Raw genomic sequence first — 23,013 nt, forward strand, 5'->3', positions numbered from 1 at the left:
ATATGAATATTATCTGAAGTCTTCATTGATTCCTCGAGGATCAAACGTAGAGAAATGTATTAAATATTATATTATCATCACATTCAACGTCTTGACCTTTAGCCTGTATTTTACCCAGTATTTTCAGCTAAATTTGTTTGTCAAAGCAATGTTTCTTCAAAGAGCGACACCTTTGAATATTTTTATTAATTAAATCAATAAAACTTGATTTTCCAGCGTTTACTGGTCCAACTAAAAGAACACGTAGTTTCCTGTCTTGAAGCTTTGACATTTCTTGCTGTAATCCCATCAGTACGTCTTCCTTTGCATTCGGCTTACACTGTAAATATTTGCAACAATTTTGAAATATAGAATAGATTAGCTTCATACGTAGCTTTATAGAAGAAAATCAATTGAAATCCCCATATACACTGCGAAATATAAACAGTTAGCTATTACTACGTTTTTTTTTAAAGCGAAGTAAAACTGCAAATATGCTGACAACTGTGTAAGATACAGTTATACACTTGACGGAATTTCTCCAGATATGTCTGTGGTGATTGTTGAGCAATAACATACTAGAGCAAGTAATGTAAACTAAATACAATTTTGAACTAAATTTATGGAACGCTTCAACTGTCTAATATTGGGACATTTCGTGTAATCATTTCCGAGAGTGATATAACTTGTCAAATAAACTTATTAATTTAAAAATTATGTAATCATGTCTAAGTATGCCTTGAACTTGCAAATACAGCGTTTTTCAAAATTTAATGTTATGTTATCATGCCAAATTTTGAGGTTTGCATGTCTTATTATGTCAAAAGCTATGATATTATGTCAAAGTACCGTGTGGTCTTGTCTTCAAAGCGTGTTATCATGTTACAGGTATATACAAGATCGTATGATATTTAAATAAATAACCTATCTCCTCTACATTAAAAAACACTGTTTTGACAAGCCAACATCACATTTTAACATCTTAACATGTCTAGATAACAAAATAAGACAATTTTTTTTAAGTTATCACTTCACTCCTACATGATTACACAAACTTAAACCAACATAATAAGTAACTAGTTAGGCAGGTAAACATCACACTTTGATATGGTTACATCACAATTTAACATAAGCACACTCGGTAGACAACATTACATGGTAGTTTGACATAAAAGCATAGCTTTTTAACATATTGATAAGACAATTTTTGGCACGTTAACATCATATTTAAACAAAATAACGTAACAAGTTAACATAATAAGACATCATTTGGACAAGATACCACTGCACCTTACTGCAATAAGATAGCATTTAAACAAAACAAGACACTGTTTTGACAAGATTATACCACAATTTGCAAGGTAACGTAGTCTTTCAACATAATAACACTATCGGTAGACAAAACCAAACGGTGCATTACCACGATTTATTATAGATGTTTGCATTAAACACATACTGTAAGCAAGATAGTATGAAACTGTAACAGGATAATAGCTTTTTATCATAATAGCACACAGCAGACAAGATCACGCTTAGACATGATCACAAAATATTTTAACATAATAAGATAACAAGCTAACACCACACCATGTCCTGATAGCATTGCTTTTTTTAATTTGACAGCACGCTCGGTAGACATAATCACTTACTATTTTGACATAAAATCATACTTTTTTAACATATTAGGAGAAGTAAAGTCTGCATTGCAACAAAATACCATACGCACACTCGGTAAACAATATCACATGATACTTTGATATGGTAGCATAGCTTTTTAACCTAAGAAGATAATTTTTGACAAGTTTGAACAAAATAACATAAACCTTGAGCATAATAATATAAGACCACACGATACTTTAACTATAGATTATAAATTTTTAGCATAATAACACACACTTTTGACAAAATCATACGATATTGTAAAACAACAGCATTGCTTTTCGACATATTAACATACTTCAGACAAATTCACACTTAGATATTATCACATAGCTTTTTAATATAATAAGACACTGTCTCGACAAGTTAACATCACACTTTGATCAGATTACATTACTTTTTGACATGTAGACAAGATCGCAAACTTGATATGACAACATGGCAGGTTGAAACAATAAGACTCTATTTTGACAAGTTAACATCGCACTTACACATTAAACATGATAGAAAGCTTTTTAACATAATAGGACACTGTTCTGACAAGTAAAACCCATACTGTTACAAGATTACAGGAATTGTTAACATAATATGACCCTGCTTTTACAAATTAACATCATGCTCTGACATGATAAGATGAACGTGCCGGCATAAGACAGCTGTGGCGTTCCATATAAAAGGATCGTTAAGAATGAACCACACAACAAGATGGCCACTTTTAAATAAAACATTTCTCTGATAAGCATATGAAAGCGTTAGCCAACACTAATCTCCATTACCAAATCAGATACTTTTGTCCCTCGACTTTCCCATCCATCTGACTTTCTCTTCATGCCTGAAATTAGATAGGGATATTCATCAATTTCAAATACGTAAGTTTAAAATTATGCATTGATATATTTAACAAAAAAAAATGTCACATTCATGGCTTGTAGGTCATAAAGAAGTACTAAACAGGAATCGTATTTAGTCCATGGGAATATATGTGTATATATTGAAGTTTGATGCAACAAGAAAATCTATGATAGATAATCCCCATAAATAAAAACGGTTTCTTAGTACCAATAAAAAGTGTTTTCGTTCAGATAGTAGCATCGATATCCACTTGAATTATATATCCTTTTTATGCTCACATAAATGTCAGGTATACATTTGTATTTAATAAAAGAGGTATAATCATTCTTGGTGATATATTGAAATGAGAAAAGCATTAAGATAAAACAAATACCGACTTATCGCCCAAATGTATTTCTTTTACACATTATGTCTACACGATATAGATCTTGAGCGTTGTGTTGTGCTAGACAAAGCTGTGAAATGTTTTCAATTTACACAATTAAAAATGTAACTATTTTAAGTTGAACATCTCCAGATTTATGTCATATCATATTAATTTAGAAAAACCTCGATTAGTTAGTCATTGCAATAGAAATATAATAGAAAGTGATTTTGTAAGCTTTTCGAACATTTATATCCGTAAAAACTTAAACTTATTAAAAAAAAAAGGTTGAAATATTCAATTTAAGTTTGGTAAGAACATAGAATTATGTGGGTTGCATTTGATATCATATTTAAAGATCTACTCAGACAATACTGATTTACCATTTTCTATATAAGATATATCAAACTATCCTCCAGGAAATGTTATAACGTTATTTGCTGCACTTTAACATACGACGCCGCGCTAGTGACGTCTACGTCATATCCGTTATTTTTATATGACTCTAAGGTACGTTACAGCAAGTAGAACCTGAACCCAGCGTTGTAGGTCTTTATATCTCCCATGCAATATTGGTGCCATGAAATGAAATATGAATCTACCGACATTACAAACACAGAGAGAAAGGACTACCGACGTTTCATTGACAAATATCTCATTAAAATCGAGCAGGCGAAGGAGAATTCGTCTTTACTGGCCGGTCTAGGTCTAGGTGAAGTCTAGGTCCAAATACTAGAAAATGCTTTTCAAACACAAGACATCGAATGTATAGAAGATGATATTTTCCAAGCAGAAGAGTATACGCTACAGCTGGAGATCAAGTTGCGTCAACTCAGAGAATTTCAATATCAACAAGAGTAGGGTTTTACAACGTCAATATCCCAAGAAGATCAACAAACCTCAAGAGAAGCTTTATGAAAAGAACGATTGACAGCGAAATGGTTACGCCTCAAATTTAGAAGAAAGTTATTTCAACGACCGAAATGGAAGTAACAATTCGTATAATTCTACTAAATTTTACAGACTACCTAAACTTTCCCTTCCAACATTCAATGGCACTATTTTAGCATGGCAATTATTCCTGGATTCTTATGAGTCTACCATACATATGAACAATTACTTTACCGATGTGCAAAAGTTTAGTTACCTGAAATCCCAACTTGTATGAAAAACTGCACAAGTAATTGAACGTAAACTACATCCGGAGATTCGGACAACAACATAAGATAACGCACGTAGCCATGCAACCCTCGTTGAAATTAAATGCACCGTCAAACAGAGTTACAAGTTTAAGTAACTTTTTACGTTAAAATGGAAACATTCATGCGTAGTTTAGAAGCCATAGTACAGTGTCAAGAATACTTACGGCTACGAACAGAGTCGTTCCACTAAAGACTTACCTCAGTTGGAGCTCATGACTGCTTCTCTTAGTGCTCGTTCAGACTCAATCTACAGAAGAGTTTACACACACTTAATGTGACGGTTTGGTCGGATAGTCAGATAGTGTAACATTGGCTGACAACATTCAAACCTCTCAAACGTTTTGTGAGAAATCGTGCGGATGAAATCAACCAACCTACAGGAAAAGCACAATGGAGATATTGCCGTGCGAACGATGATCCAGCGGACCATCAAGTGGTATTTCTGCAGACATGTTCCTCGATAACCTGTTATGGAACACCAGTCCGTCTTGGCTAACAAACAGAGTACAGTGGCCTACCTGGGAACAGATCACGTGACATCGCAGACGACAACTGAAGAGAACGCTGGTTACTCAAAAAAGACTCAATCAATATCGCGAGTTTACAGTGCCCAGAAACACTCGGAATCCACAATGTAATTGAAGTTACACATTACAGTTCTTACACCAAGCTACTTCGCGTAGCAGAATACGTTATGAGATTCATCCACAATTGCAAACAAAGAACAAACAGACAAACCGGAAGTTTGTCGGCTAGCGAACTGCATGATGCTGAAATTGTATGGATGATATCCTGTCAAATGACCTCGTTGAAATTGAAAATTTTAAGGCAAATAGAAACGGGTAACCGCTCGTCAGACAACTGCAATTATACCCGGATACAGTCTGACTTAGTCGTTGCGGAGGTAGAATTCATAATGCACCTCTAGTATACGCAGTAATGTTTCCCTACCTATAACCAAAGAAACATAAACTTACCAGATAAGTCATCCAAGATGCGCACGAAAAACAACTTCATTCTGGAGTAAACGCTACCATTGCTCATCTGAGACAAAAGTCTTGGATTCCTGCCATTCGTAAGTACGTCCGGTCAGTACTATGGACGTTTGTACAAAAGTTGCCCACCACCAATCCCAATGATCCGAGTAAAAGATGTCCCGCCGTTCAGTGTTACAGCTACGGATTTTACTGGTGCGCTTAACGTTAGGAACGAAACCGGAAGTGAATCCAAATGTTATATCTACTTATTCACATGCGCAATTACAATGGCCGTTCACTTGGAAGTAGTCCTAGATATCTTAACGGATTCATTCTACAAGCATTCAGGAGGTTTAACAGCCGAAAATCTTTGCCGAAAATCATGATCTCGAACAACACCACGACTTATATGTCAGCAGCCAATCAACTTAAAACACTTTTCCAATCAACTGTTCTACAAGAAGCGATCAGCACGAAGTGAACGGACGTAGGATGACGTCACTTCCGTATTATGAAATTGAAATGGAAACTGGCATGACGTGAGTTCGGAGTGACCAGTTTATACTTTCCCGGAAAGCGAAGACCCAGGCAAATATCACCAACCATTTCTGAGTGACTGAGTATTTAACCTCTTTACGAGAATACCACAAAACCTTAGGCTCAAACGAACGATCTAATCGGGTCGGAGGTACAAGTTTACGATGAAGGACCAAGGTTACACCGGAAACTTTCTTTAGTCCAGGAAATGATTACTTGAAATAATTGTTTTGCGAAATAATGGTAACGCGAAAATAAAGACTTAAATAGGCTAACCAGTGAAAAGCAAATTTCTGTACCTTAAAAAATTAGTATGTTTGAAGTTCAGACTTTTAACATGATTACACGTGATACTTGATATAATAGAGATTGTGAATATTTTGTTCTATGAGAGGCAATTATTAAATAACATTAGAGTTTGATACAGGGACTGTTCAGACTATATTTTCGTGCGGATACATTGTATAACTATAAACGATTAGTTGTTCAAACAAGTGTGATTCAGATATTCAAGTATTCATTTTCTTCTTTTAAGTACTTTGTTATTGATAATACTTTTCGCGGCTCCAAGAATGTAGCAAATGTTATAACGCTATATGCCGCGCGTTAATATACGAGGTCGCGCTAGTGACGGCTACGTCATATCCGTTGTTGTCATATGATTGTAAGATACAACGATTAAAGGTAGAACCTGAGCACAGCATTGTAGTTATTTACATCTCGTTTGTGATATACCCTTTGTTTTATGACTTTTGTTCATTTAGAGGCATACTGTAATGAGTGTAAGAAATTACACAGAATTTTACTAGTCTAAGAATGACATTAGTTATATATATATGATCGTTAAAATCAATCTAAATCAGACTTTGTTATAAAAAAGAACTTTCGCTTAACATTGAAAAATACCTATGAAAGTTATTAGAATCACATTTATGAATGTGAAAATATCTATTATTGGAGCGGGATTTAAACACCTGACTTTACGAACATTAACTTGGCACTATAAGCATCTGAGCTAACTGGGCAGTCAGTGAAACACTACACTTCACTGAGCATAGTTTCCAGACGACCACGCCATTGTATTTCAAACAGTTTCCAAGATCCCAATTTCATTTACCACTTACATTTAACTTTGCAACATACTTATGACTTAACATAATCTTGAAAAGTTGATTGTATAATACGTGTTATAATAACTTACTTAAGAAGAGAGTCACTTATAGACACAACAAGATATATTGGTAAAATATTGCTCCCTGAAATATGATTATTGCATGTTAAAAGAACGAAAGTGGAATTGACTGAATAGGCACATACAGCTGACTTATGTTGAATAATCAAAGGGCAATATACCATTGAAAAATCATCCCACCAGAACATGAAAATAATACGGATACTTCCTTTTGAGAGTGAAGCATTATATGAATTTTCAATGAGTTCCAGCAAGCGGCTGCTGAGAAATACTTTGCACTAAAAATGCTAACGTCGACTAATCAAATGATAAAATCTCAATAAAAAATAATCGGACCGAAACAGAAAGACAATATGTGCATCTCCTTTTCGAAGTAAAGCTTCCTATCAGTCTTTTTTAAATTGCTTAGAAATAACCCGGACAAGAAATGGTACTTTATTATACTATGTTGTTTGATGAAAGGGCAGTTATTCAATGCACAATTATCAAATCTCACTCGGTGGTTTCTGAGAAATATTCACGACAAGAATTGTACTAAATTATACTAAAGTTGAGCTAACAAAGGGCCATAACTCAAAAAATAATTGGACCGAAACAAGAGGACAATATGCACATCTTGTGAGAGTGAAGCTTTCTATTAGGTTTCGATGAATTCAAGCCGATGGCTGCTCTGACATACCCCAAACAAGAAGCGGTGCTATAGTATACTATGTTAATAAATCAAAGGGCAATTATTCAGCAAGCATTAAAGTTGAGTTTAGGGAATATTCAACAGTTTTACTGTGATCAACCGTAACTTTTTCTTGCAAAATTAGCTTATCCTACAGGTGCTATTTACAAAAGATAAAGACTTATGATCTTGAAAACGTTAAAGTGAAATGCATCCCCCAATAAAGATATGCGATGTAAAAGTTCCTGATGAGACATTTTATTATTTGTATGCTTAAACTTATACGGTACACAAGTCTAAAATATCTAACTTTTAACATTATCCAGTTCGTTTAAAACTTGTTACACTAATACATGTTCCAGAAGCACTTCTCCATATATTCATTTCATTATAAGGATATTTTCACACTATAGGTTGGATTTTAGATTGAATTTTAAAGATTTTAAATGCTTTAGGAGTAAGCATCAGTGTGCAAGAGCCATACCAACTTATTATAAGCAATAACTTCTTTTTCCTTTTCTTCGTCTTCTGTTTTGTTATATTTTACATTTTCTCATTACAGTACATTTGAAACTACTTGAGACATTTTATTTGGTTTACAGTCGCCCCAATACTATCAAAAGTTAAATGACAAACTTCAGTTTATGGCAGTACATCAAGAAAAGCAGCTGTTATGGCTTTAACAGCAAACTATTTGTTGTAAACGAAAATGCATTGTTTGACATTTGATGTAAAAATGTACTTTACGTAATCACATGAAACGGATTTGGAGAAATTAAGAATATAAAGAACTGTTCACGCTTAAGAAATAAGGGATCTTTCAGCTTGAAAACAAATCAAATAGTTAGCCATTAAGTCAACAGTTCCCATTTTGTTAAATATAAAAAAAAAACATTGAGTATATCAAGTAGATCAGCGAAGGGCAATAATTTTATAAAATGCTTTAATTCTAAATTAAAACTTTTGAAATAAGGACGGTAACACTACACCCCTTTTTATTGACATCATGCAATTAACATAGGAACGTGATATATATCTTGGAAAGAGCAACCACCATCTAGTGATCATGAGCCACTTTCCCATGAAAACCATTCTGATAGATTAAATTCAGATATGAAACCGTTATACAACAAGACAACAAGTGAAACATTTGGGCCCTGTCTGAAGTAAATTATAAATGTGTTTTACAATTTCATCTGCAAACTTGTATAGGCAATCTCTTTTCGGTACAGTTTCAACTTACTACGTAACACTGTATACCTAGAGGTGTGTATAAACTTATCGCAATGCATCAAGTACTGTGCACACTACTGCATTACTTCAATAAAATATTTACGCATTTAAAACATTGTCTCGATCTTGCACATATATTATTTTTAATTTTTAATTATAGATACTTGAATGTCTCATTTAAATGTTTTCATTCAAATCGTGTATAATAATCATCAAGGAAAAAATAAAGAATACAGTCCGTTATTTTGTTATTCTGTGATGGGTCTTTAAAAGTCCGGCATATACTGCTGATGCGTCCCGATAAAATCAAATACGTATGACATGAAAACGTTTCAAAAAACAATTAATTGTAGTTAATCTGTGTTAGTTACAAAACAACAAGTTTTGTTATACAACAGTGCCAGTACGAGCACAAAACCTTATCTTTGTACGAAATATCTGCCTTTTTAGCTCGGCAGTCATGTTGTTATGGATACATGATAGAAAACAATTCTGTTGATCACACTGTGCTTCGTGTCAATATAGTTAAATAGGTACATGTATAACGGAAGAAACATTTACATAAACAATGAATGAAATAGATAATTTGTAATACGGTACGAATTTTTTCGATAAGTCTTTTATTTTACCTTTATGTTCACGTAAGTAGGCCTGCACCAACTTGTACATTCCATGCAAAGCTTGGACAGCCAATCTGTCAATTCCGATATCGGTTTTCTCCTTATCGACGTAATTGACAACCGGAAAAACCTTTGTCTTAGCTTCTCCATAGAATTCAGCTACTTTTTTCACAGAATCTCTGGCTTTTGAACATTTGTAGACATGGTCAACATTTTCCGATAAAAGTGGGCATAACTCGTCACATTTGGTTACTATAACAGCAGTTGGTAAGCCTATACAAAACACAAGAAAGTATAATATAAAGACACGAGTCGGTATAAAATCTGTGTTTTTATGTGTTGCGCTTTTCATTAGTTCTAAAGAACAGACTCAATCAAACCGAATCTGCTATGATCTTCTTGGTTGCATTCTATCTATTATCTTTTTACAGATGGTTTTATTTGTTTTCAAATTCGAATAACAAAATGACATTTTTATTTACGAATGAATCTGAAACAAAATCCAACTTCAATCAACAGTATTCATTGGCTCTTTGATCCAGTAATGTTTTAATTTTTGGTCCTTTGGGAATCATGAAGTCAATTCAATTTTACTTTTAAATTAATAGAATTCCGCTTAAGCCGATGCTAGGGGACCTGAAGATTATTGCACATTTCTTTATAATTTTGCATAATTGCGTTCTATGATTCCAAAGGATCTTTTAAATATTTTAATAACTAGATCCCTTGAAAGTAAATATTTGTTTAGATAGTACCGGTATTCAGCCTTTTATATTTCACGGGACAATCTCTTACATCCGGCAGAGTACATGTATGCCTTATAATGTTAAAGTTGCAAAAGATGACAAGAAAAGTGTAGGAACTGTTGTTTTTGCATGAATACTTTCATATTTATAATACACCGTTTTGTCAAATTTCAAAGGGTCATACTATGTGCATGTTCGTCCTTGGCAATATACATGGGTTTGCTCTATGATAATACTGTAATATATCGTTTTGTTTGAAACAGATCTTAATAGCGCATGCCTTTAATTTGAAAAGTGCATAGTATAGAATTTAGTAAAAGTTCTATTTTCCGTGCCATTACCGGATCATAAACCGAGAAAAGTATACCATACTTGTGTGTGACCATTCATAAAGATGCAGTATTATAAGCTTGTGCCAGGTCCTCTTACCATTTCAGATGGACATAAATCTTAAACATTAATATTGACAATTTGCTTTTTTTTTCGATTAATGTGTTTCAGTAACCATTGTTTGTATCAAATAACATAAATACTGTAAGAGAAGTTATCAAGACAAGGATTTGGGACTAAAAAAAGCAGTGCTGGCGATCAAACTGACGATCAAAGTGCCAACTATATGTCCCTGACCCCAAGGAAGAGCATTAAAATGGTTCAGTCGGTATTTTGAAGTAAGCAGTTGTATATAGTTAAGTTATATTTAAACTATTAATTGTCTCGCTTTGTCAGTATTTTGAATTAAGACATTGTTACCTTTATTATTGATTATCTCTTTGATAGCGTCAATGTGTTCGCGAAGCGTTATCGGGAGTGCATCAAAGTTTGTATTGCCGGAAACGAAGCAAACAAGATGAATTTCGTCATTTAATGTCACATTTGTTCGTAGGTCATTCTCGAAGGCTCCTGGTTTAGCTGTAAACTAAGAAATGAAATGAAATCATATATTTACTTGGTGTAATAAAAAGGTATTTCAGTTGTTCAGTAAAACAGCAAATAAACACATGAAAATTAGTTGATCCTAATAATACTTATTGTTATGGAATGTAGTAAAAAATATCTGCTTTGACCAACCATAATAACATTTCCAAAGTTGTATTATGAAAACCGCCAGTGTGTTGACAACACATACTTCGTTCAGGTTTGATGATGTGGTGATAAAAATGTCGAATGTCAACACCCGCACCGCAGCGTGTCTCATTAGTGATTTGTGAAAGCAGTGTATATGGTTTAGAAAATACGTTCGGAACTCATATCGGTTTTACTATGTAACATATTTTTACATTACATATACATTACATATACATTGTTAAATTGTATAGCTTTTTGCAACTAGATAAAGTGATAATTTTATATAAAAAGCTCAAATGGAAATTTAAATACTGAAACAGTAAACCATACACGACCGCAGTTTCAAACCTGTTTGAAAACTATATGTCTTTACAAAATTCAAAGTAAGGTTGAAAAAAGATGTCAGGTTAATCTTCCATGAATTAAAAAGTTTTATTTACAGAGTAAAAGATTGAAAGGGTTATAAGGTAGTGCCAAATCAGTCATTATGATAGTTACTTATATACCCGTCTAAATACTTACTTGATAATCAGTTGGTAGCTTGCCATTTAGCAGACACTCAAGCTCTCCTGTAAGACCTCTCTTATCTTCAAATCCTCGAATGTCAGTAATTCGTATTTTTAATTTTGTACCGTTTTCTGATTTCAGGTCGTAGTTTTCTACCTTCGGAATATAAAGAACCATTTAAAAGTGGTGATTTTCTAACGTGTATCACAAATTATTCACAGTTGTTAATAATTACTACTATATATTCATTCCGCAATGAGGGATTTTGAGATTTTGACAATAAATAAAATGCGTTTATATAATTTAAAAACATTGTTGTGTTGAACAAGTAAATCACAAGTTAAATAAGTATGACTGGTCGATGATACAAATGAGAGATAATGTGTGGCTTTCCCAACAAAACAAGCTAGCGCACTGGATTTACACTAAACGAAAATTAAATTTAACTATTCGACAAAGGGACCTTATTTTCGAGAAACATCTTTCTTCATAGTTTTTGCTTTATCAGAAGTATGTTTCATGAAACAGACACAGTAATAGAAATAATAATGACAAAATTAACAAACACAAACATTTCCCAGTTAATTGTCCATCATATATTAAAATAAATGTTTTTTTTTAAACAGTATGTCAAAATGACATGTATTGATTTGTAGCACGTTTTAGCTTATTTCGATTTTACTTTTATTCGTAGAAGCCTGCGTTTTTGAAAATTTTATTAGCCTATGCTATATCTAATATAAGGTAACGTCTATAAGTCTCGCGGATCGTGACATAAATATACACACAACAATGTAAAATATCTAAGGAATCTTTCTTTTTTAATATAAAAGTATTGAATAAAATTATCTTTCCCATTTTATGTAAGGTCAAACAATGTATGTTTATAGTACGTATACCATTTTTATGTCTTTTCATTTATGCTAACACATAGCAATATTAAAGTACTTACAACAGCATTCCTCGCCTGTTTTTATGGAAAACTAATGCGCGATTGCATTATTTTTTATCATTCTTCTAGACTATTTTGGAATATAGTAAAAAAGCTTAAATAGTTCTTTAAATAAGCCAGTGTCACTGCCAAGGAATTCCTATAGATTTTTATGCGCATCTTTCTGCGCAGCCGACACTTTCTATGAAAAACTGAAGTGAAGTCAACATTGTTGAAATATGTTTCAGACATCTTGAATGAAATAACATGTTGATCAGTTTTATCAGTAATAAAATGTAGATACTGGTTTATGTTGTATTGACAAGTATCATGCCTGGCAAGTATCTTGCCATTTTCGCATCGCATTTTAGTACAAAGACCCTGTTGTTTATATAATGTAAGACAATTGACTTAGTACTGATCAGAAAATATCACCTTTCAGATTATTTAGTATTCAGTTATAAAATGAATTAAGAATTTTTAAAAGCTTTTTAACTATCTAGCAGATGTACATGTAATCAATTTGGTCAGGTTCGCGCCATTTTCGTCCGAACAGGTGTTGTATTCAAGCGGTCTTAACATAAAATTTAGCCTGGTGACCCATACATTTTAGACATTTTTATGCTCACAATACAATTATTTATACACAAGAAAAAAAAATCTATGAAACAGTTTTTTCAAAATTAAAAAAAAAAAAAATTCTTCATTATGGGTATTTTTCATTGAAAAAAAAGTTCACAAAAGTGAATATGAAACACGATTTTTTTTCTGTCTGTACCCATTATTGTAAGGATCTAGTATTATAAATACAGTCAAACCTATGAAGAAAGACCACCCTTCGGAACAAGCAAAAGTGGCCTTTGTTCACACGTGGTCCTTATTCGGGGCGGGGGACGGGGTGTGAAGGGCTACTTCTCAGTTAGCCATTATCATGCTGATAAAAAAGTGTTTTTACAGCTTCTTGCTTTCTTTATGTCTTTATGTTCTATGTGTTAATTCGACCGGTACAAACTTGCAAATTTTCAATCAAGCAGTAATTATTATGTTTGCTATAATGCGAAAGTCGTGAAAAATTGGCAGATTTCAAATGTTTTCCTGTCGGAACGGTCCAGCTTGGTCGTTGGGGGGGGGCGGGGGGTGGGGTGCAAATATGACACTTGGGAATGAATTGGGCCGGTCGCTAGTCGCGGTCGCCAGGTGGTCGCTACTCACGGCCTTTTTATGACCATTTTTCTACGGGGGAACTAGAGACTGGTCGTTGTCGACAGGTGGTCGCTATTCACGTGTGGTCGCAGAAAATTAAAATTACGAAAATGTTAAAAAATCGCTGGCTGTTTCAGCAACAGTGGGTGTGTTCAAAACAATTTTTCACAAAAATAAGCATGGTGACCTATTGGTTTTATTTGTTCATTGTTTTCAGCACAATTTTACCTATCATATATGTGAATTTGAAAAAAAATCTATAAAAGGAAAGAAACTATAGGAATTCTCTTTATATTTGTAGTTACATTTTTTTTGTCTTGGGGATTCATTTCTATTGTATCATTAATAAAGTTCCCGATATTAGATCTACTATATTTTACGAAAGAACGGACAAGTTTTGCATTGTTATAATTTAGCATGATTAATTTATTAGTTTTACATTATAACAGAAAACGGAAAACAATATTACAAATCAAACTGCCCAATTTGAAAATTGTCGTGATAATTAACTAATTAACTAATTAACCTCTCATCCACCTACTTTCTCAAATCAGTCGCCAACATCCATCAGCTGAAAACTCTCCACATGTCATTACAATAAAAATACATAAAAGTCCAACTTAAGATCACTGATCATAACTGAAGACTCGTGTACAAATATCTCGGTGAATAGTGGCTTGTTCAGATTAGTTATAATAAGGTAAAAAGATGCTAAAAATCACAAACTCTCAATATAAAAGTTATTAATTTGGCGGGGTTTACAATACGTCCTGATATCTATGACGTCATTTTATCGCTGCAATATTGTAATTTACTCATTATTTCAGAAGAATGAATATACAAACACACATTTGATTTGTTTTAATTGTTTTCGTTAATTATCACATTTCGCTACCGGTTAAACATGCGCACTACTAAAGTGTATGGTATACTACCACCTTAAAGGCACACCAGACGCAATTTTCATCACCTAAATTTTCATCTTTATTGTCGTAAACTTTGAAAACACGAACAACAATTATATGTACTAATAGTTTATAAAAGCATGAAATTAACAAGTTTAGGAGTATTAACAGTTCTTATACAATAGGTTAACAATAGTGCATGCTGTAAACATGTATGGCTAAACACAGTATAAATGTGTACTACCACAATAACCTTTTTTACACAATCGACTGTTGGTGAAAGACATTTAGCTATGAATGTATACACAACCAATTTATAAACTTAGTAAAGTTAAATATATTTGATGATCATTTTAAACATATAAAGTAAATATCTAGATATAAGATATCTTAGTTGAAGATAGCTATTGGATATTTTATAACTTAAAGCTATTTTGAAGTATTACTAACTCTAGTTATTGATAAATGAATGGAAATTGTTAGAAAAAAGTACAATGATTACGATCATTTAAGCTAACAAACACTTTCACCTGAAATCTAGAATTACCATAGTCCAATTTTCCCTGATGGAAATAGCCGAATCGATCAAAAATTTACACCCATTTGCAACGCTGTAATACTAACCTTATTTGTGACACTTGTTGGAGAAGCTCTTGTCACGGCAGGATGTGTAACTTTTCCAGAGAAAATGGTTGCTAGAGTGTTGTAGAAGCTAGATTTACCAGAACCAATCACACCAACGAGTAGTATGTTGTACTGTTTTACATTTAGCCCCGGTTGTTCCATTTCTATGAGCTCCGTTTTCATATCATTGCAGTCTTTATCCTAGAATATTTTACCAATATCTAAGAATTGAAGCACAAGTACTCTAATCGTAAATACGCTACTTCAAAGTCGCCATAAAACTTTTTATACGAAATACGAATAATAAAATGTTAGTAATATAGTCTAACTTACATGTATATTCAACTAATTTCTATTTTACTACCTCAAAGATCAAGTGCGGAAACAACTAAACAACTGAACGCTGAAAATTCCTTTAAATTGATTAATCTTATGCAAGCTATAAATGTGGATAAGAATATATTATAAAGGTTTTAAAAAAAATTGTACAACCTCAAAAGTGTTACAGATAATTTATTGACGAGTGTTTCCGTCTGTGTGAAGAATAGTATCATGTATTTGTTGTTATATGTTCAGAGAATATGAAATTCATTTCTTTTTATCCAGCCCGAGTTGTTCATGATGGTATTGATATAAAAAGGGAGCACAATTATAAACGATGTAATAGACTAAGTATAATACTGTTTTGCTCAAAAGATGTTTTCTCATGACTGGTGTGTTTCAGAATTACCTTTGGTTTCCATTTCCAGTCGTCGTTTAATTCGTCATCTAGAATATATAAGATCATTCAAAATGTTGTAGTACATGAACATTGCAAATATCAACTCTGGCAGACTTTTTAGATATATTCTCTAAAACTATACATGTACAGAAATTTGATTCGCAATATCTTCTCTTAAATCGGTATTACGGTTATTTGAATCTGAACTCTGACCTCTTGGTTGTCTTGTTTAGCATACCATGAACATAAATGTTTAAAATTCTAATTAAAGTTCAATTTATATTATCATAGGAAGCATGGTGATTGCTCTTGTAAAGTTAAATTAAAATCAGCCGAAAAGGCTGCATTGCCGTTTTTAGTAAATGCGTTGGAACTCACCAGTAATATTAAAAGATTCACAATAGATATTTATTTTTTATTTCTATTCAAAACTCGAAGCATATGCTACTAAGACATTGAATGTTTTATATGTTTTTCAAAGAGTGCAAAACGTTTAATGAAAATGTATTCGCTAAAATGTTTGAAAGCTTGTATCTTTTTGATTAAGTTTAGAAATTATTTAAATAACTTTGGATAAAACAAACCTAATCATAACCTACAAAACATGTTGGTCATTTAGGCAAATGCAATGTTTTACCCCAAATTTAACTTTTTACAATGCTTCAGCCTAGTGTAATCCTGTACATAAACGTTATAGGAAAAGAAATATTTTAACAGAACAGAACAGAACAGAACAGAAGTTTATTCAGTAATTTGTACATACAGTACCTCATTACATGATATACATTGACATATAAGATATGATCATGTGGCAAAGTTGTTGAAAATTTAAACTTTAAATGGAGAACGGATCGTAACAAGCCGTAACGGGCAGGTCTTTTTACCCCAAGACACCCCAGAACCCCAAAACACAGCAACCACCATGACACCCAGCATCAAAATAATCACTTGTTTGATACTGTAATTGGGTAACTATATAACAATGATAACTCAAGGGGAACAACCCAAAACCACTTAACTGTAAATAAAGATGTAGCAGTTATTTCCCTTTCAATTGTTGCGACAAACCTAAAAATGTAAACTGGGAGGTCCCGGGGCAAAAAGACCAATAAACAATAAAAGTTTAGAAAGCGTTACGTATAACCTTAAGGAACAAGCATTTCTTTCAACAGTCAGCTTGGTAATTCAAATTTTAATTATCTTAAGCGTTCAAATTGAATAATTGGAAAAATGCACGTATTATATTGATGACGTATACGTCTGCCCGCCTGTCATAATTCATCATGTTTTTTATCCGGAGCATAACTCAGTAACCATTCAAAGTATTAACTTAAACATGGGGATAAAGGTAGATGTCGATGAACTAGGTCATTAAGTCAAACATCAAGATCACAAATAGAGTTCAAAGGTTGAATGTGACCCTCATATGTCTTGGCAAGAGCAAAACTGAATCAGTTGTTTAGTTCAAAGGTCAAGCTCACAGGTGGAGCTCAAATTCAAATTTTTCCTTCATATTTTGTATCCAGGGCATATATTGATAACCATTCAAGGTACTGACTTCAATTCGTATACAGATAGCAGACGAAGGCATAATGTGCATAAACAAGGTCTGTAATTGAGTTCAAATATATACGTTGTATTTTGTGTCCGGAGCAAAATCTTAAAACTATTCAAAGTATTGACTATGAACTGAAAAATGTGTGTGGTAGTGAACTGATCTGAGTTTAGCAATCCACATTACGCGGCCCTCCACACACGCACACGTCCTTTCACCTCCCCCGCCCCTCTCCCCGCCCTGTCCATAATGATAGGGAAAATTAAGATAAAATATTCACATTTAGTTTCTTGTGCACCGTTGCCGCATAAACCTTCCATACCCACACCTTAAAAACCTCTAAATGTTATTTCCTCCTCTGATCTAGGGTTTGGGCGCATATTGCTCCGCTTTGTTGGGTTTCTTATACAAGTTAGCTTCAAAACGTGTGGACTGTGTTACTGACATTTTGATCACGTAATTTAATTTGGATTCTTTCTAAAATTCCGGGTTCTACAAGAAACATTAAATTCAGAGATATAATTTAGATTTTTTACTTACGTAGTACTACCAAGTATTTTTAAAAACGAACTGCTATTCTAACTGCCTTAAATTCTCATTCAATGCTTAAATACCATTTAGTAAGAACATTAATGGGAATATCCAAAACAGTTTAATCTTAAGGTAGTTCTGTACGTTTCGTAAACCGGAGGTTATGCTGTAACGTCATCTATCCGGAAACATAGAATAAAGCCTGGACTAGACATACAGAAAATGAAAGTCATTTTATGAATTATTGGCACCTAATCCGTGAGAATATTAACATTAAAATTTTTAAAGATAAAAGTCTACATTAAAACGTTCTACACGTTAAATTATTCCAAATACTGTCTTAAAGGCGCTCGCGGTATTTTTTTTCGGACGGGTCGACATTTACCCCAACACCGTGCCAGTTTGGTTGTTTCTAATCCCCGGACCGTACCCTTACCGTACATCCGTATTCGTGAATTGAGAATGGCTGAAACCTACATCATTCTATGATATCAAAATGCTTCTGAAAAACACGTAAAAATCAGGTTATTAAGAAATTTGCCGTTTGATAATTTGATATGTCTAGGTCATTTGCTCAAACACTGAAATAGTTTCCGTAGAATTTGTCGAGAAGCCTTTATCCTGCACTCTTCAAACTCAGTGGGGTGATTGGCTAAATCGAGTAGTTAACCCCTATTGCTCTTAAGATCAATACGTTAAAGTATACAATGTAGTATAGAAATACAGAAATAAAGTTTCTTCTGTCATCCCTCCTGCGAGTTTATTCCAGATGTTCCTCAGTGGGCGACCTACGGCAATTTGATTCTCTTTGCCTAAAGTTGTGGACAAATACAGAATGCTGTCAAGAGTTTGGCTGAATATATGCCCTGGTTTGAAATTAAAATTGAATAGTATTTCGTACCAACCTGCGTTGTATAATGTCCGCCACACCAAACCTCGTTGTAATTTGATTTAAGCCAAATCTAATATGGTGATCTATCGATTTTCTTTTTGTTTTAGATTAGGTAGACATAACCCAACGTATGTGCAGGGTTTGATTTAATTCTGTTATGTGAAACTCGATAAAGTAGCAATAATACCAACTTAAAATCGACAAAAAATATAAAACTAAACATACCTCTTAGGTCTCCTAAACAAGTATTCTTTCTTTTACAAAATCAATTTATTTTTATTCATCTGAGCATGTTTCAACTAGATATATTGCTTTCCGTTATAAAAATGCTGATATATCAATTTTATGCTAGCTATTGTACTTTACTGAAATATATTTTAGGGGTATGGACATTTTGAAAAATGTTAAAAATAGCACCATATCTAGGGGCAAATAAAATTGAAACAGTGCTGGTGACCTAGTATAATACTATTTTTATTTCATTTTTCAATGCATCATAACATGGTCTTGTAATAAAGAACATTTCATCAAAATCTATTATTGGGAAAAATACAAAACTGTAGTGAGCGTCTTTAAAACCTACGATTACAATTCTTCATTCCGTAAATTCAACAAATCTCATATTTATTTCATTATACTATAGGCAATTTATTATTTACGACTGGAGAAGTTATTAAATCTACATGCTAGAAGATTCTGTTCTTTAAAATGCTGTCAAAATTGTTATTATTCAAAGACCCCCATAATGAAACCTTTGCGCGGTCCAAATCTTTCAGATAAGTCTGTCAAACATCTGTACATGACCCAATTTTATTTGCCGATTTTTCTTAAACTTAATCAGGTTAATCAAATTCTGCATTGTCGAAAATGTTATGAGTCGAACTGCAAAACTACCTTTATTGAGTGTAATTCTAATATTTTTTTGTTATTATGTAGTACGAATGATACAAAAAACATTCCTTCTAAATAATATAGACAGAAGAAACATAGATCGTGAAGATTAAATTAAAATAACTAAATTGATGTCATTGTATTATTTCTTATCTGATATGACATTAAAAAAGTCTAAAGTTTTCAATGTATTACGAGCAGCTACGTTAAAATACATCGCTTTGTTTGATCGGAATGCATGATACCCCTGAATAAAACTATTGAACCACTTGCCAAATCATTTCAGAACGCATAGACACTAACAATAAAAATAGTTTTACAGATACGGTTATCTCTCCACCTCATGCAGTGGTATAAATCCTTCTATACTTTGGGACATTTTTCTGTGGACAATGTTATTCAGTGTTAATTGCTTTATAACAATTCAATGATTAATGACTTCAATTCTTATACGACATCAAACTACAAAAACATTTTTGTCTGACATGATCACTATTATGTAAGCATCAGAAAATCCACGTATAAACCGTGCAAATTATGATGTGTATGTGCTTTATACACACTGAAAACGTTAAAATATCTATACTTGATCGATCAAGACAACAATATTTATTTGACGAAGTTTTCCCAAGAGCAGTCGTTCGTATAGTTGCGAACAATAACAATGTCAATTTATCCATTCTTCTTGCATCAATAATGTCGTTCTTAAAGATATCTCATAACGTTAACACGAATTTAGAATAGCTTTTTAAATACAAATGTCTAGTAGCTTCATGCAGCGTACAATTGTATCAAACTAGCACAGAGACACGCCTGCCTCGTGTAAAAATGATTACAGAGACAAAGAATAGTACGTACATAATGTTACATACAAACCTTGTCATCATTTTCTAGATCTTTCAAACTGGCATATCACTAGGTATCAATATTACTTACCTACCACTTGGTACACTTCAACACGTGCTACTATCAATTTTCCCGAATTAATATCGGGTGTCTTGTCTCTTTTTTTGCCAACAATTCCATCTGTTATTTCTTCTTCATATGCTCGTCCAACTTTCAAAGTCCCGTTAAGATGCATAAAATTGCCTGAATCGTTCGGCTGGGCGTCAATGTCCTTTTTGAATACTTGAAGGTCGTATTTTTTCTTAGAGCCTCCGCCGAATGTTGGACCAAAGCTTGCATCACATGTTACAGCTTTATGTGCTTTGCCCTTTTTAATTGGCAGAAATTTGCATATCGCCCCAGGACTTTCATCTTTGTAAAACAAGAAAGCAGCATTATCTTCCTTTGTTTGATTATCAGTTGAAGTCCAGTTTTTGGAGGTATAGCCACCAAACAAGGTGTTGAACTTTCCATACAAAAGGGTCACGGTTGGGCCCTTTGCGTCGCATTTAACATGAAACTCGTCTACATCTACCGTTTTGGATGCGCTGTATAGCAAGTTGAACGATTTCCTATTTGTACCGCCACTTATCTTTGCTCCGACTTCCGCCAGTAAAATTGTTGTAACACTCATAATTCCATTGAGACTGAAATCGATAGAACATTCGATACTTACAGATTCTCAACAATTTATTTTTCTTCAATCTGACATATAGAGGTTACATCTAGTTACTAGTATTGAGCTTCTTTGTCTATCTTGTTACGAAATATTTTAAAAAGATCTTTTAACATAGATTTTGAAAATTGATCTTACGAATTTTGTTGTCTATGTTACAATGTAAATGACAAAGTATAATTTCGATTTAAACATGATATTACTTTCGTGTTATGTATAAATTCGAAATTTGAAACTACCTGTTACGAGCAAACAATGAAAAATATATGCTTATTAAAAATACATACATGTGTTTCAAAGGAGTATATCTCTGTATAAAGTACATCGGTTGCTGTTTAGTTACAATACATCTGCATATAGAACGTTCTTTAACCACTTTAAGTATTCTATCCGTTATCAGTGATTCGATAGGGAGGTATTCCTATACCATTGTTTCGACACCCAAATACATATGATCACAACAATCAATACACATTGACAATGATAGGAATGTTTGATTAACATTAAAGTAATATACGTTTAGTCCGAAAATTTGTGATAGAGTCGGATAAGGATTTAAAGTGAGTTTTTCATTATTAATAATTCAAAAACTTTTTTATCTATTTTCTTATTAAAGAAGATGGGTAATTATTCAGGGAGTGGAGAAAACAGAGGGTTCAAAAGAAATAACTCGATAAGACTTAGTAGACGACAGAAGAAACAAATGGAAACGAAGGGGATACAAGAGGTAAGTTTCGTGCCTGTAATGAATGTGTTTTCTGCTATTACATTCTAATGAATCTCATAATATATACGCTCCCGTTGCGTAAAATGTTGAAACGTGATGCTGTATTTTTCAGATCATGATTGATGAGACAGAAAATTGTACAGATACTAGGCATCGGTCAGAAGACACAAATGCAATGGAGAAAGAGTGTTTATTAAACCTGAACAATAATGTTTTTCTTTTTGCCTTTATCTGTCTTCTAACTTTGCCATATTTGAACAAAAATATACTCGATGTTTCGTCATAAATAATGTCATTTTCTCTGAACATCTAAAAACCTTGTTTAACTTTGTATTTCCCACAAATCTGTTAATTCTGTTAATGGACGCTTTCACTTTTTAACTGATAATTTGCTTGAGTTTTCGAATATATTACGGATGGAAACGGGTTTAAAAATTTATAATCATTGTTATCTTAGCTAAGTATTAAGCACGATGTAACATTTTCTTGTTGAAAACCTGCAAGATTACGAATATTGTTCATTCTGCACCGTGTTTGAATTTCCATTCTAGTTTTTCATTGTAGTTATATGTCATATTTTCATCGTTGTATGTATACCAGCAAGTCGAAATTAAGACCTTTAGTAGAGTTGTATGTATAGTTTGTTGATATTTTTACTACTTAGAGCGTTCTTTTATTGAGCGACAATTACATTCTTTACAGTCTGGAAAACGTGTGAGCATTATTTTCACACTAGATCTAAGTTAATATATACTATTGTTCATGATAATTATCTCATGTCAACTTTTACGATTGTTCATGGCATTTATCTCATGACAACACATTCGTGTTGAACTGAAATCGTTTGCATTGTATTTATTGCAAAAAAA

At 33.0% G+C, this 23,013-nt stretch overlaps 1 protein-coding gene across 1 annotated transcript; it reads right to left on the minus strand.

Moving 5' to 3' along the window:
• Positions 1–127: 127 nt before the first annotated feature.
• Positions 128–21,730, minus strand: LOC123545567 (interferon-induced protein 44-like). The gene is made up of 9 exons (XM_053547982.1): positions 21,705–21,730; positions 20,793–21,388; positions 15,997–16,034; positions 15,267–15,467; positions 11,619–11,759; positions 10,782–10,947; positions 9,295–9,558; positions 2,415–2,470; positions 128–319 (listed from the first exon to the last, which is right to left on the minus strand). The coding sequence occupies exons 2-9, from the start codon at positions 21,373–21,375 to the stop codon at positions 128–130; spliced, it is 1,641 nt and encodes a 546-aa protein (XP_053403957.1). The 5' UTR covers positions 21,376–21,388; positions 21,705–21,730.
• Between the last annotated feature and the right edge of the window lie 1,283 nt (positions 21,731–23,013).

Source organism: Mercenaria mercenaria, chromosome 1, assembly GCF_021730395.1.
Source record: "Mercenaria mercenaria strain notata chromosome 1, MADL_Memer_1, whole genome shotgun sequence".
Lineage (NCBI taxonomy): Eukaryota > Metazoa > Mollusca > Bivalvia > Venerida > Veneridae > Mercenaria > Mercenaria mercenaria.